The following is a 17,041-nucleotide window of genomic DNA, read 5'->3' as shown; positions in this document are numbered from 1 at the left end:
AAGAACTCTGCAGAACCAATCATGTTTACTTGGACCAACATGTTCTTTTCTTCCCAGAACATCTGCATTGCACTGCTGCCTAACGGTGTAAAACAAATTTCCTAAGACTACATATATTACACATAGCACCGGGAAAATTTTGAATGACTAGTTGGCCTGACAGTTCAGTGTCAGGAACACATGGAAGCCAAAAAGTCTTGGTCTTGATCTTTTCATGTAAGCCATCTGGACTATCCCCACCATCAGCCATCTGATGTTAATAATGAAATATTGGCCTTCAGTTCTAACTTACGAATACTGGCTATAAAAATATTGAGTCTGAAGTTCACTGCAGATGAAATGACGTTCTAATGAGTCTTCAAGACTGCGACAGTGTTGTTTTGTTCCATTATATTTTGGAAGTGGGGTAATAAAGATGGGGCAGCAAAAGAGCATAACCAGTTCAAGCGAAGTTTTTACCTGTAGGGCTTTTATACCTAAAAGCAGCATTTCTGGCACAAAGGATTTCCATGAACAACTCAACTAATACACAGACTCATGGCACTTTTTAAAATGTCTTTTATTGGTGGTACATTTTCTTATGAGATCAACACACCATGTCTTCCAAGAAAACCTTGCTCCTGAATACTTATGTCATTTGTCCTAGCTATGAAAAGTCACAGCAAGCACTCTGACGGAAAGAGGTGGTTGGGTGTCTTTCGCCGTTATCACTGTCTTCTCTAGCTTCAGATTGTTGTTGAGTCAGTTCATGGATGGACATGACAATTGAATACAACACACACGGTGTGAAGTGTTACACACACAGACACACACGCACAAACATCCGGAGACCAGTTACAGTGTCTGCAGCTTGTTCCTTCCTCCTCAGCAGCAGTACGATCCTGAAGAATATCCTGAGATGTGAAATCAAAGCATAAGCTCCTCATAACACAGGAATCTAAGTTTGAATTACTCTCTCAGTTTCATTTTCCTTGTGAGGTGGTGAGAGAGAAGCCAAAGCAGTCACCATACGAGCCATGTAACAACCAAAATCACAGCCATTTCCTTGGTCAAAAATATAGATACAAGGAACTATTTTGGAGCACATCAGAATTTTACCCTTCCTTTACTATGCTCTTAGATAAGAAAAGAGGAGGGAAATTATAAAGTTATGCTTTTTACAAGATACTGATTGGATATTTATTTCATCATAGAATGATCTATAAGAGGAAAAATTAACCCCAGCTTTGGCAATTATTATAATTCCTTGTTTATTGGCTGATAGAGGCCAATCATCTAGGCTATTAAATATGCCCCACCAATGGTATTTGCATGAATTTCTCAAGAATAAGGACCTAGGACAGGTGGCTTCTCCAAATGTTAAAAGCAAATATGATTTCTTCAAAGCCACACTCCCCCTCAATTCAGTATATTTCTGGTAACGCTATTAAAACTTAACCTACATCAATACCAATACTTGCATCTATCCCAACCAAGTCCTGCGCATTAGATATTTCACTGGTTTCAGGATTTTGAGATAACATCACCAATTACAATAAGCAGTAGTTCAAAAGAAAAAAACAAAACAAAACAATGCACACACCTGAATAACAGGAAAGCCAGACTAAAATGAAAATGAATGGGGGCCAAAAAAGCCAATACAGCAGACAACAAAAGGCATACTCCCCTACAAAACAGGTATTTTTAAATATAACCCTGGAGCTTGACTGAAATTATCAATGGATATTCATAATCTCTCTTTCCCCGTACAATGACTAGGAATGTTTTCACCTTAAGAAAGCCATACACTTCCACGTAGGAAAATACAGAGTTAGTATATACCTCCAACTCCTTCTTTGCTTCTGGAGCTCACAAGCAAAGTTCCCAGGGCTAGAACATAAATTTAACATTCACCTCAAAGGCATGGAAACATTCCACCGACATCCACATCTTTCAGGTCTTTACTTTATGAACTCCTAATGAGTTCCAGACTCTACCGTTCAGCCTGCCTCATTCATAAAGAAAAGATATCATAATCCATGAAAGAGATGATTTCCATCAGGGAAAGGCAGCAACATGCTATATGTGGCAGGGAAGATGAGGGAAGCCAGCTGACGAAGGTAGCCCCAAAATGGTAGCCATTCTTCTATGACTCTCCAGAGACATAGTGTTGGAGATGGGTTTCAAAGGATAGGGTACACAACTCTCCAATATCCTTTGAGAATGTTTCAGGTGCCAGGAAGAGATAGCAGGGCCTCCTAACCAGCATATGGAATTACTTCATTCTAGCACGAAGGCATTGTAAAGACCAGGCATGTTTCCACTTGCCCAACAGCTGTCTTAACAATAGACATGGCTTAAAAACAAATTTGGGGTGCAACATAGGGAAACAATCAGTCATATACACAAATACAAGAAAGGTCTATCATAAAATTCACACAATGTAAGGAAAAAAAGTGTGTGTTTTTTCCTGACAAAGACCAGATTAATTAATAAATGGAAGCAGCATTTTCAGAAATGAAATTGAAGCACAAAGGCAGCTAGGGAAACCCCACCTATTTTACTAAAATTCTTGTAAAGTTCAATTCCATACAGAAGTTATATCTAGCATCTCATTGAGATATTCACAAAATATATAGAAAAACTGTTCATGTATTGAAATAAAAAATTTGAATTACATCCCTCACACTTCTTTCAGCTTTAAATGACTCAATGTGATGATTCCATATGGCAGAAACACATTCCAATTGTGGAAGCTAATTACATAAAGAAAACATTTTTCCTCTAAAAATACCTATTATTTTTATAAAACATCATTTCAGTTCACATAGAAAATCACTCCACTGAAAAAATAAATTTGAGACTAAAGAATACGTCAAACACAGAATATGACAGATAAACTGTCTGAGAATTTTCTTAATCAAACCTCCTTGGGTGGCTTTTACACAGAGATTGGCCAAGAACTCTACAAATTGTTGCCAAATGGGACTTTTGACACCTACAGTGTTCTAAAATGGCTGCTGTGAAACCCCAGCTGTTCAGTTTGGTGTAGTAGCAAACACACCACTATCAGAATTCACCACAGACCCTTTGTGTGTGTGTGTGTAGAAGGCACCTGATTGGATTCAGCTAAAGTCTCCTCATTCCGTTGTGTTCAGTTCGTGACAGATACGCCATTGTAGTTTTCAGTTTCCAAAGCCTGTACCAGGTTCCCATTACCATTCTCCACCAGTAACCTTTGTAAAACCCAGCAACAATAACTGTTAGCTTGAGCCTTAGATAGTATCTTTCTCTGTGCAAAACTGTCCAAAAAGCTTTACTTTTTCCTACACATCAATGAACAAAAATTATAACTCCTGCCTTTGCAAAGGTAGAAATTATTCTCATCACTGAGAATAATCAACCATTTTAGAAAAGTAAGCAATTTAAGGATCTATATGCATGGCCACCACATATTGATTTTTGCATTTTCAAATGATGCATGCTTAAAAAGTGAATAAATGGCCCTTTCTTCTTGCCCTTCCGCCTCCAAACCCTGTTAGCATCCTCAATACAGCAAAGCCAGAGACTCACAGACCTTGTTGGCTACAAAGTTTCTCAGATTCTGATTCTTGAGCTGTTCAGGGTCCTCAAGGTGTCACTTCATCCAAAGTTGCCAAGCCTTTAACAGCTGCAGAGACTTCCAGTTAAAGGGGAAAATATTGGTAGCCAAATATTCTGTATGAAGGTTATTAGGGTTTCAGATGGGCAAAGTTGACCTTCAGCACACACTATCTTCTCCTTCCCTTCATAACAAGAGACCCCCAGGGGCACCAATGAATACATTCTGGAAACTACTTCTGTGCTCTTGACTCTTAACTCCCCAAGTATTGAGCAAAACTAGGACAGACAACTTGAGATCCGAAGAAAACAATGACTTCTTCCACACAATTCACTGCTCCTGAAAATTCAAACTAGCATTCAGTGTTATGTTCTAGCATCATACATTCTTGCTCTTCTGGTGAAGAACTGTAGTGTTATTTCTACGAACATTCATAGTTCTCTGCATTGTGAAAAAAGTATGCTCATTAGATAACCTTTGTTGTCCACCTTTCTTAAAAATGTCTGGCCCAGAACTAAAGATTAAGTGGCTTGGTTTTGTATTTTTCTTTACCCAGAAGGTAACTGATGGATGGGTTGTATACCCTCAAATTGCTGTTATTACCCCTCTAATCATTTACCTTTTTTCTGGGTGTCATCTTTTAAAATGCTGACTTTGTAGAATTTGTTAACACTAAGGAAACACGAGAAAATTCTGTGATATCTAAATCAATGCGTCTCTGAAACTTCTTAACGTTCATTATTTTTAGGGGAAAAAATAAATGAAGGTTTGGCTTTCGCTGATGATATTTTTCCATAGGAAATCATCTCTGTAGTAATACTGAAAATAAGTTAAGGTATATACTTGTCTGCCAACTTCTGTTGCAAGCTTGCTCATTCATGGGTTTCCTACTTCAGCACTGTTTTCTGCATTTATCTTTTATTCCAGCTCCCACACGATTTCACATCACAGTTCAGCCTTAAATTCCAAAGACCGACGACAATCCCTAACGCAGTGGCCTGACTTGCTTGGTTGAAACGGCTTGCAGACTCCAACGCAAACACTGGTAATGACCAAATGATGTTAACTGCTGGTTTCTGGCCACAGGAGAATACGACTTCAGAGGAACAGATACCCAACCCCGCTGCTCTTCTTTAAAAGCCAAAGGGAAGTTTTATTACAAAGTCTAACATTTTGAATTATGAGAGTTTTGCTGCAAGTTCTCTTAGATATCCTTTCACATTTTCAAGATTTGGGGACAATAGAATCATCCATGTCGGCAGACCTCTGCAAAACTGTTGATTATGAGTTTTGATAGAATAGTCGGGTCACTTCCTTTCCACAGAAGTGGTACGTCAACCCAGGTCATCTGTAACCGGCAGAGGAATAACAAACTAATGTAATCAAGGACAACAAAAAAAAAGTGTGATGGCCTAGCCAAAGCCACAGCCTCTGGGGATTACTTAGGAAGTTCTGTTTCCTATATTAAGACACAAGTCAGCGCTTAAACTTTCCCGGGCTTTCCCTGAACTCAATCTCTCAGTCATAAGAGCATTACCCTGATTCCTCGAAAGAGATCCCGAATCCCAGAAATGCAAAAGTGTAAGCTAAGGAAAACCTAGGCATGCCAAGATGAACTGCCCACAGGGCAATCTGTCCATACTGACAACCATATGAAAGAAATACAATGCAAATCTCCCAAAATCTAACTGTAAACTCCCAAGAATAAAAGGTTCAATGTCCTAGTTCAAATGACAACAGAAGTGATATCAATAAAAGTGGATGTTTTTAAATTCGATGAACACATTTGCAGTAGGAGGTGATGCTGGTTTCTTTAAAAAAAAAAAAAAAAAAAAATCCCTACCACAAAGTCCTTGACCTTGCTTTGTGTTTCTACTTAGGCCCAAATCCTCTTCCCCTCAGAGAGGAAAGAGGTTTTCCAGGGAAATTTTGCTTGTAAAAGGAGTTTGGGTCAGGAACTGAAAAGATAAACCCCAACTTAAGTCTTGATTCCAAATGACTCCTTTGGAGAACCCGCAATGGCAGGATTGTATGTGCATAGCTCTGCACAGCGACTCTCTAAACCTCAGCAAAATGACACATCTTCTTTGTGGACACCAGAAACAGGTGGTGAGTGAAGTATTTGGCAGCAATCTGCTTCCCCCAGAAGATAATTTCATTTTGAAGGCTCTGGAATTCAGGTTTTATTTCCCTAGGTGAAGAGAAAACATTCTTTTAGGTAAACTGCCAGATCAAATATTTAAATACCCTCTCTTAAGTTTCTAAGTGTCATTCTAAGTGTAATTTTTGTTTGCCAGATGATGCAGCAGGAAAAAAAAATGTTTCTGAATAATAAAGAGCCTATAGCTTTAAGTAAGGTGTGCTGTACTGTTCTGGAAAAAAATGGAGACAACTTAGGTAAGTGGCCGACAGTTAGCTGTATAGTGTTCTATACAACAAAGATGGTGCAAGTACTGAATGAAAGAAGATGAAACAAATGATACAGTTGTTCTGGCCCCATAGAGAACACAGAACTTTTACCAGAGTCTATGGGCCTAGAAACCAGGGCTGGAAACCCACGGTAATCCTATCAGAAAGGAGGCTTTTTGCATAGACCCCTTAAAACTGACATTTATTAATGATTTAAAAAAAGGAAGAAGGCAAAGCAGCCTCATCTCTCCAAGTCCAGAAATAGTACTCAAGGTGTACGCCTAAGTCTCCTGCCACAATGAGAGCCTGGGTAGTAAGTCCACTCAAAACAAGTGCTCTATCCCCAGACCATTCTTTCTTACTGTCTTAAAAGAAGGCCAAATAGATTAGGTGGGTGAATTGGAAGAGTTTAAGAATTCTATCCACCTTCTACTTCTGAGCTAAGTACAGCCTCCCAAATTCTCAAATCCTCATCCAGTTCTGGGAAAGGGAAAACTGAATCATGAGCGGTCTAGGTTCTGGATTCTCCTGGCATGTGACTCGCACCACAGAAAAAACAAAAGGCAGAGCTAAGAGACAAGAATGCAGTTAACATCTAAGAGAAGTGTGCCTTTCGTTTCCCAGTTGAAGTAAGTTCTGTTGGTTATTGAAAAAAAAAAAAAAAAAATGGAAAAAGCAAGTACTCAATTTAATCTGAAGAAAACTGTCCCCTTGGCTTCCAGAGCAAAGAATACTGAGCTGAGGAAATCTAGAGGCAATTTTCATGGGACTAAACAGACTCCATCCTTTCTGAATTCATTTTCCTATGTCTGTCTTCCTAATCTGACTCAGCAGAAGCTGAGCCAAATATTCACTAATTAGAAAAACTCTATACACATAGTTAACCAATTAGTTTTGTATTTGATGGTCTAGGACAGGTTAGCAAACCATAGCATGGGAGCCAAATCCAGCCCATTGCATGATTTTCCAAATAAAGTTTTACTGGAACACAGCACCACACTCATACATTGACATGTTTACAGATGCTTTTACACTACAAGAGCAGACCTACTAGTTGCAACAGAGACTGTATGGAAAACAAAGCCAAAAATATATACCATCAGGCCTTTTACAGAAAATGTTTGCCAATCCCTGGTCTAGAATATCACAGTCCATATTCTACAGAGCAAAGGTTATTGATCCTGTGGGGTCTATAAAACTGTACTCCACTCCCTCCCACGCAACAAAAAATGTTTGCAAAACTATGTGTTCCATGTATACTATGCATCTTCCTAGGGAAAAGGTCCTAGCAATTAACAGATTCCCAAAGGAATCTAGAGTACCCCAATTAAAGCCAAAGAAAACTAGAATGTCTTAAACTGCCAGTACATTTAACAGTACACACACACACACACACACACACACAGAGGAATATAGACCTTCCAGAATAAAATACCTTTTTTCTCTCCTATCAGGTTTGGTAGCTGCTTCTTTCTAGATTTACTCTGGCATTTTTTTCATCAGAACATGTAAATTTTCATGGGTCCAACTGAAAACTGCACTTTCTACTTATTGCTAATTCAATGAATATGGAAGATTCCTTTAAGCCAGAAAAATCTCTCTTAGGGCATAGACATTAAGAAGGCAAAATCCTCAGAACAGAGGTTTAATTCATTTTACTAGATCTGACCACCAGCTCCAACGAATTGTATGAATATATGAATCCTACCTTGAGGTCAGAGGGAGTTACATAGCCAAAAAGGCATTTGGTTAGGAAATCAGGAATGAGGCATCTCTTGCACTTTCACACAAGAGGCCAAGTGTTTTGTTAGACACTTCTGGAAGAAACAGAGTAGCTTCTTAGCAGAGCTGATGAAGCCCTTTCATCAACAAAAGCATTTTTAGTATTAAATTATGAAACCAGTAGCCCCTCCCTGCCTCCTTTGTGATTATATTCCGAAGATACTACGTCAGTCACATTTGGAGAAACCAGGGGCCCCTTCAGCCTCAGTGCCAGCCTCCTCTAATGCTGGGGGTAATGAGTCTTTCATTTTCTAGATTATGACATCTGATGTCACAGGACTGATGAAAAGCCAAGGAGGGTAAGACCTCAATTAAAAAGCTCATCACCCAGCGGCAAACAAAAACAATGATGATGATGAAACACCAAAAGGGAAGTAAAATAGAGGACTGTCTGGCCAAGAATTCCATTTTGAGGGTCACCAAGTAGAGACAGTGCAAACATCAGTGTAACATACACAGCTGGTCCCCAAACTGTGTGCTGAGGCACTGAGGCAATGCCGCAGACTCACGGGGCACCACCAGACATTGTAAATTTCTGAAGGAAACAAGCAACATCTGCAGGACGTTGTGCAAACTACTACTATTATGTTGTTTGGACCTAATTACCTAATAAGTGGAACTATTATTTATTTTGGCCTAGGGAACCATGGAAAAAATTACGACACCAATGGCACCATAAACAGAGAAAGTTTGGGGAGCTCTGGCATATACTTTTTTTTTTTTTGGATGAAGCTTGGAGGATAGACAAAAATGGGAAAATACAAACAATACTGAGCTAAACCCTCACATACTCATTTTCCATTTTGGATGGCTTAACCAAGATAGAAGCTGCTACGTAACAATTCTTTCTGACTATTATCAAGGTGACCAAACAGACTTTAGAACGATGGACTATTCTACCACATCAGGGGCATCAGTCATGGCTAAGACATGAGTGCTGTGTGAAAGCAGGGACAATCTGACTGATATTTTCTCATCAAATATATACATTATGTGAGTTCTTTCTCCTTCAGTCACCAATTTGGGAAGCTCTACACTTAAGTCTAGGAAGGTAGGCTTTGCTTAAAAACAAAGGCACACTCTGTGGGGAAACATACATTTGAAATTATCTACAGCGCCCATGACTCAGCAATGGTCAGTAATGGTCAAAAGACTCAGTGATGGTAAAACTTCAGCTCTGCGGGCAGATCTGACTTTTGTAAAACAAACAATTAAGGAATAATTATAAAAGGATGATTTCTCATGTTACACGGATGGGAGAAGAAGTGAATTCTCAAGCCTTTTCTGAAAGAGAAGTGGCAAAAATATTTTGGTAGCCTTATTCATAGGAACATAGAGTGTTTCAAGGTGGCTACTCTGAAGGGCGAGACTCACTGATACATACACATATATGGCAATTGTCTTAAATGTATTCACATTACTTTTTTGGCACACCTCTGAAATCAACAGTATATAGAGAGATGGATATTCTTATAAACATGAAGACAATTTACAATATGGACAATTATATGATACCAAATTCAATACATTTGGCAAAAAGAGCATGATCCCTTTTGTAGACATAGATACACTGACTTTCTAATACACCCACAGAGACAGATCAGCATTGTGATCCATGCTGGTAGTGCATTCAGTATTTTGAGCATCATCCCTGGATATAGATATATTCTCTCTCTCTCTCTCTCTCTCTCTCTCTCTCTCTCTCCATATATGTGTGTGTGTGTGTGTATACATATATATGTAGAGAGATATATATACACACATATACATACACAGACACATACATACACACACATATATACACATGCACATATATACATATATATGCATGTATGTACAGGAGACTCCCAATTTATATCAACTTAAATATAGTTTATGCATCTCTACATTTATTTTAAAATTACTTGTTTAGAATTTGTAACACAGTTCTAAAAAATAAAACACACATTCTAAAACTTAGACTTATAAGGCTATCACGCCATTCTACTTAGGTACATAAAATACCTAACCATCATGCAGTACATTGTTTCTATGGAGAAAAGGTTTCCCAACTTTCAAATGAGTATTCCAGGAACGTGCCATGTCTAATATTGACCAAGATGTCCCCATCGATGAAGGCAGGAAAAGAAGGGGGGCTCTTGTGCCTCTCTATAGTCACTCATTACTCGCTGCAAATGTTCAAGAGACACCGAAAGTCAATTCTCTCTTTAGGAGGCACTAGAACAATGTTCTCATCCCCCCTGCACATCAGAATCACATGAGCGGCTTGTAAAACAACACCAATTCCTAGGCCCCACCATGGACCATGAAATCCAAATCTCTGGGACCTTGGCATTGACGTTGTTCATAAGCCCAGCAATGGCCATGTGCACCAGGGTTGAGAACAACTGACTAACTCCTTCTCTAGCCCAGTAGGACTATTTGCAAGTTCAGGCCCCGGGCTCACAGATCGCAGAGGCCTACACCTCAGGAACACACTTGGCTGCGAATATTTCAAAGTAGAAATCACCCTGAAGGACATGTAAGAGTAATCTGACCCAGACCAGAAAGATGCTTCGCTTGACATATTTCACTTAAAGCTGTAATGCAATGGTCTTGGATTTTGTTCTACTCCTTTCTTTTTTCATAAGATGGATGAATAAAGCAAGGGATACAGTTGTGATTTTTTTTCTCTTGGTCTCAAAGAGAGAAACTTACTGATTTAGGAAGGTGGGTGGGAAAGTGAATGGCCATAATCACTGGGATGATACCCCTTTTCTTGCTGGAAAAAGATGGGAACAGAGGTAGCTTCAGAGCAGATAAACCTGTTGTTGAATCAAACAGGTATCTCTCGAATCTGGATACAAAGACATGTATGGAACAGCCAGACCCACTCTGGCAACTGCTACGAGCTAAAGGTCAAGAACAGGGAGGATATGCAGAGAAAAAATACAATCACATTTTAAAATCTAAAAGCGGAAGAAGGGTAGGATTCAAGGGAGCAATTCTCTCTCCATATTTGTGAACTTGAGGCAAGGAAAGAAACAGAATGTGTCCTCTTCTTCCTTTTGTTTAAATTAAAATCTGCCCTAGCACTGCAAGAGTAGCCTTGTATTAACACTATGCCCAAAAGCAATGTTTCCTGGTTATCATCGGTAGTATTTTCCCTGTGGACCATTTCACTTCTAGACCTTTGAGGAATCTAATGACCCAAATTAGAGAACCCGTGGGTGTATGTGGCCACGAGGAAGGGTTCTTCTTTGCTGCCTAGTCAGCCTGCTAGGAATGCACCATGGAGTTAGCCTCCTACAGTGGAGCAAGCTACAACACGCTGCTGAAGCAAGATGTAGCCTCAACTCAACCCGTGGAAATTTGGCAGTCTATTCCTAGGAATTAATTCAACCCTCCCCATTATCTCCTCATCTTATCAAAGAACAACTAACTGCCTTTAATTTTCTTCTATTGCAGCCCTTCCATTAACAGTAAGGCTTTTTCGTTGAACAAGAAACACAACAAAACCAAAAAGCAAAAGAGTACATTCACTACAAGGTAATCCTTGGGGTTTGTATATTGTAGGAGGGGCAACAGCAGAAGGCACCAATTCTCTGTGTGGTTTGATGTGATATTTCCCCCTTGGGACTGACAAATATCCTTCTTACTAAATATGTTCACAGAAGCCACTTGGCAGAAATTATGACTTATCAAGTTCTCTCTCTCTCTCTCTCTCTCTCTCTCTCTCTCTCTCACACACACACACACACACACACACAGAAAGATAGACAGGTGATTAAAAAAAATCACATCACAAATCACATTCCATTAATACTACACCACAAATGTCAACAGAACTAAATTTGTGACTCTTGGAGCTGTGATAAAAGTGATTTATGTTTTCCAAAGTTGGAAAAGGAATATGACCAGGACATCTTGCTACTTCACCTAGAGTATGTAGTTATTACCCAGGATTAAGCAGAAATTTGGGGACATGGCAACAGCCACAACAGCTGGAACAGATATTTCACAAGAAGAGCTGCTTGTTGATATTTTTATAATACTCTTAAAGATGCACATTAAATAATTTCTTCTGGACCACAGACACGATTGAACTTAAAAAATAAAAGCCCTATAAATATTGCCAACCCAACCTTGTCTTTCATATCTTCCTCCTTGCATAAAATGGAATCTTTTCAACCAAGCGCTTAAACATAAATATTAAAATAATAAGTGGAACAGACTACAAATCTACTTACAATTTCATCACTACTGTAGCACCTTTTTACCAGGGCCAATGCATTCATTTTGTAATGAACAAGAGAAGTCTGAGAAGCTTAAGGACTCATATGACACATCATTAAATATTTAATCACCTTTTGAAGTCCTAAGCCTTTATCATATTTCATCCATCTAGACAGTTCATTCTATACTATAGATTCCAAGGCCCCCTTTGGAGGGGTAAACAAAGAAAATGGGGGAGAAAAACCTTCTGAGAGGGTTAAATTATCTCGAAGATGAGTTTCTATTGGCGCTTTAGTGAGCTCGCTTCACCCTGTAAACCCACCAATCCACAGGAGGGTCAACCGATTGAGTCCATTGTTTTTAGTCTCCAATAATCAGTTTTACAAAAGATGCCACATCTGTTGCTTTGGATTCATGTAGGGTGAAAAATGGGTGTTGCTAGAAAAGAAAAGAAAAATACATGGTGTTAATATTTGTCACTGACAACATATGAGATTCGCAAGTGAACAGATCTCTTGGGTAAACAGATTAAGTACCGCTGTCAGTGCTCTAAACTGGACTCTTCCTACCCCTTCCCAAATCAAGTACACAGAGGGTGCCAAAAAAATGTATACACATTTTAAGGAAGGAAAACTGTACTAAAATGGTAATACTTAGTATATACCAATAACAAAAGATGAAAACAAGTCACGTTTGACTTCTGCTATGATAAGAGGTGCTCAAAGTGGTTCCCATCAGCGTCCAGACACCTCTGATTATGGCAAACTACTGCTTGAGCAATGTTGACCAACGTGTCCATTTGTATACATTTTTTGGCACCCCTGGTACATACATCTAGTTATGCAAACATTTTAACGATACTTCCTCTTACCGTGTTTCCCTGAAAGTAAGACCTAGCCAGATAATCAGCTCTAATGCATCTTTTGGAGCAAAAATTAATATAAGACCCGGTCTTATTTTAGTATAATATAAAATGGGTCTATAATATAATATAATGTAATGTAATGTAATATAATATAATATGGGTCTTATATTAATTTTTGCTTCAAAAGACGCATTAGAGCTGATTGTCCGGCTAGGTCTTATTTTCAGGGAAACACAGTAGTTGCCACTCCTCACATTTTGATATGTTCCCACTACAGAGTATCTATTACTTAAAAATATATATGGAATTAGGCTATATAAATCTCATCTACGGTAAAATACAAAGATAGTCCAAACTCTAATTCACAAAGAACCCTGTCCCCTACAGATAATTTAAGGCTGATACGGTAGTGAAATAATTAGAAATTTGATAGATTTAGGCACATTCATTTCTCAGGAGATGGGTGACAGAATGAGAAACCAATTTTGTGGAACAGTAAATGGGCAAGGCATTGCCTGCTCTTGACACTAGAGAGGTGGTCTGTACTGAAATAGTCAATAAAGCCACTTTCTAAGCCACATTTACAGCCACAAGTTATACTTATATCTCTCTTAAAGAACAGTTGGTCCACCTGGAAAATAATGCAGGCTGCCAAACTCCAGGTAGGCGCGGAGAAAATTCAACTTGAAGGTTAAAGATTGAAAAGAAAAAAAAATGGGGGTCTCTATTCACGCAGGTTAGATTAAATAAACTTTGCAAAAACATCAAGTCTGGTACTTTGCTGGGGCAGGGAACAGATGTGGTAAGATATGAGAGGCCATACATTTCAAAACAATTCTGAAGGAATGAAGGCATTTTCTCTACCAGAAACACCCTCCCCAGATGGCTCAATTTGGTAAGTGCCAGGCTGTCACACTGGAACCTTACAACTCTAATTAGAAGGAGATCAGCAGTTCTCATGGCAGAAACAGAACCAACCAACCAAACGAAAAGGGATGATTCTTTCAGGTAGGACCTAGTGCCATGTACCCACTCCCCACCACACAGCATGGCCACCTCCCTGATTGTCTGCTGGTATTATTATTTTCAATGACTTGTTGGGCAGCTAAATGTGAGCTTTTTCTTCTTTTTTTTTCCATGCAGACAAGTAAGTAGATGACTCACTCTGTTTCCCCTGACTTTGGGGGTTTTAGTTTACAACCTTCACATTGCCTAGCGGTAGGTTTTCTAATTATATTTGTTTTAAACCTGACAGCAGAGGGCTGGGTGAGTAAGCTTTGTGTGGGAACTGAATGCCCACCCGTGGAAGTTGTAGGCAACAATGCAAATGGGAAAGGAACAAAGAAACAAAACCCCAAAGAAGGTAGGTGGTCACGGAAGTATCCGTACTCAGAAAAGGGAAAAAAGGTTTTCTGCTTTTGCCCACCTGAAGTTAAAAAAAAGTTGGGTGTTGGCTCAGAGCCTCACACCCACTCTATCAACTGAGGCTGGGTCCTTCATCCTGAGCTCCAGGGATAAATAAGTACAGCATTACTTTTGATTCCTAACCACTTACAGCACACTTACCAAGTGCTTTACCATCATGCTTACTAGCTTTACCACATTTTCTGGACATCTGGCAATCTTTTAACGTACTTAAAAGCCTTTTACTATCAAAACGGACACATCAAACCTCTGATTATCTCAGTGACTGCTGCTCATGCCTGCCAGCCCCACCTTCCCTCTGTTGCTGTTGGTGGCTATTAGCTCAGGAGACCTTGCCTGAGTCTGCGAATGAATTCAATACCTTGACCAGAAGTTTAAAAAAAAATCCTGACACATCCTTCAGTTTATTCTCAGGCTGAGAAAATGCTGTGAGAGCCAAAGGGTAGAGGGAGAGGAAAGCAGGCAGGAATGTCAAAATGGAAAGTGTGACTCTCTTTCTTGTGTGGGTTTTGAGGATGTAAAAGGTTGGAAGGAAACTCAGTCCCTTCTCTACACAGTGAACTAAGAATAGCCAAGGACAGCAACCAGGAGATGAGCAAATGGCACCATGAACTCATCCCCAGGCTGCGTTTTTCAAAAAAGGATCCAGGGACAGGAAGGGAAGACGTTGCCATTGGTTGTACCTAGAGAAAGCATGATCCATGACTGTATTGCCCGGAGCACTGGGGCAAGCAATGATCGCCAATGGTCTCCATAGCCTATGCACAATATCTCAACGCTCAAGACAGTGGTTTTCTATGCATTCAGTCAGCCTTGCTTAACACTGCGATTCAATCTAGAATTTCCCAGGATATCTGCAGAACATAATCACCTCACTGGGCAATCACTTGCATTGCCTGGTTATCATTTATGCTGATTATCATCTGAGACAGAGGTCAACGATCAGTGGTCCAAGGGCCAAATGTGGCCCACTGCCTGACTTTGAAATAAAGTTTTATTGGAATACTGCCACACCCATTTGTTTACACATTGGATCTAGCTGCTCTCAGACTAAAATAACAGAATTGCATAGTTATGACAACCCACAAAGCCTATATTATTTACTGTCTAACCGCTAATAGAAAAAGATGGATGGTCTCTGCTCTAGAAGGGCAAATCCTGTGGAATCATGTGACCCGATGGGAGTTTGAGAGAACAAGCAAATGAGATGATATGAGAGCAAGTACACCCAAGTTAGAAAGACAAACACTTGAGATTTCCATAAGAGGTACATGTCTGGATTGGGACCTTAATTATACTGTCCTTCACCTGAAAAAGGGATTTTTGTTTTCTTTTCTACCTCTTCTCCCACTCCTACAACCTAAACAAGAACCTCTCAGCATGTGTTTTCCCAATGCTAAAGTCAAAGAGTTGGGACTCAGATTTTCCACTTAAAAACCTCAATTCCACAAAAAAGCAGGGAGCAGTTACGGCTTTAAAAGGCAAGTCCATTTCCAGTACCACAAAGACGAATGCAGTAAAAAGAAGGGGGGGTGCCCACACGACCTTACAACATTAATGTTTAGGCCACAAAAGACCAGTGTTAGGATATACTGGAAAGGTAGAATTCAACATCAGCGGCCAATGTATGTGAAGCTCGAACTGTGTATTTTTCCTCAAGTGTGTTCCATTGAAACCTCTGATAAGAGGTCACTTGGAAGGAAAAAAAAGAAGTTCTGCATTTTAAATAGTCAGAAATATATAGAAAATGTTCTTCTTTTATCTGGAAAAAGTGACAGACAAGCAACTTTAAAATAGGAGTACGAATTCCACAGGATCCCTCAGGAATCACTCTTACATCTATTGTACTTTACGTGAAGTTAACTTTAAAATGCTCTGGGGGTTGCCGAAGCATACCAAAAAACGGGGAATCCAGGACTGAAAAGGCCCCTGGCTGGTTATTAAAAACCTAATCGGGGAGGAAACATTCAACCCAAACATGTGGTATGCTCAGATTTTCTCGGGGGCCGATAGGTGGCTCAGTTGGTTGGAGCACATGGTCTCAACCACAAGGTTGCTGGTTCAACTCCCGCAAAGGATGGTGGGCTGTGTCCCCTGCAACTAAGATTGAAAGGACAACAACGACTTGGAGCTGATGGGTCCTGGGAAAAACACACTGTTCCCCAATTAAAAAAAGTCCTGTTCCCCTTCCCCAATAAAATCTTTAAAAAATAAAAATAAAAATATTTTCTCAAGCATTACTCATCTCTTCTCCTTCAACCATGGGTCTTAGCTGAATAAAGCTGGTAGAATGCTGAGTCCCAGGGGCTGCCTTTTCAAAGGGAACAATGGAGGCCTAACGAGCTGCCAGTTTCTTCTCAAACTCTTTCCAGAGTTCCTTTATGATCACCCAATTGGAGAATGGTTCAGACTTAAATCAAAGCTTAACCAACAGAATGGAAAACCCATGTGATTGGCTGTGACTATCACCTATTATTGGATCGGCTTTCTATAACTCTTCCTGGCTTGAAATCGCCAAACTATGATTTTTCTCTTTTTTTTTTCCAGCTTTATTGAGACTTCATTGACATACAACATTGTGTAAGTTTAAGGTGTACCATGTGATGATTTGATAGTTATATATGCAAAATGATTGCCACATCCATCACCTTGCATAAGTTTTTTACTATTCTAGCAACTTTCAAGTATCCAATACAGTACTGTTAATTATAGTCACCATGCTGTACCTTACATTCTCAGGACTTCTTCATCTCGTAACTTGAAGT

At 39.5% G+C, this 17,041-nt stretch overlaps 1 protein-coding gene across 3 annotated transcripts in view; it reads right to left on the bottom strand.

Moving 5' to 3' along the window:
• Window positions 1-541: 541 nt before the first annotated feature.
• MAP2K6 (mitogen-activated protein kinase kinase 6) overlaps window positions 542-17,041 on the bottom strand; it is a 110,782-nt gene continuing 94,282 nt past the window's right edge. The window contains exons 12-13 of one of the 3 annotated variants that reach the window (XM_074320883.2): window positions 12,309-12,424; window positions 542-5,771 (exon numbers count right to left, since the gene is read on the bottom strand). In XM_074320883.2, coding sequence (XP_074176984.1) covers window positions 12,347-12,424 — 78 coding nt within the window. In that variant the 3' untranslated portion in view covers window positions 542-5,771; window positions 12,309-12,346. Of the gene's footprint in view, window positions 12,425-17,041 lie in introns of all 3 variants that reach the window. The other 2 variants (XM_019732990.3, XM_088802344.1) reach the window with 2 other exon arrangements.

This window comes from Rhinolophus sinicus, chromosome 12 (assembly GCF_057876585.1).
Source record: "Rhinolophus sinicus isolate RSI-liver-muscle chromosome 12, RSI-T2T, whole genome shotgun sequence".
Classification (NCBI taxonomy): Eukaryota; Metazoa; Chordata; class Mammalia; order Chiroptera; family Rhinolophidae; genus Rhinolophus; species Rhinolophus sinicus.
This window is presented reverse-complemented; position numbering and strand designations above follow the sequence as displayed.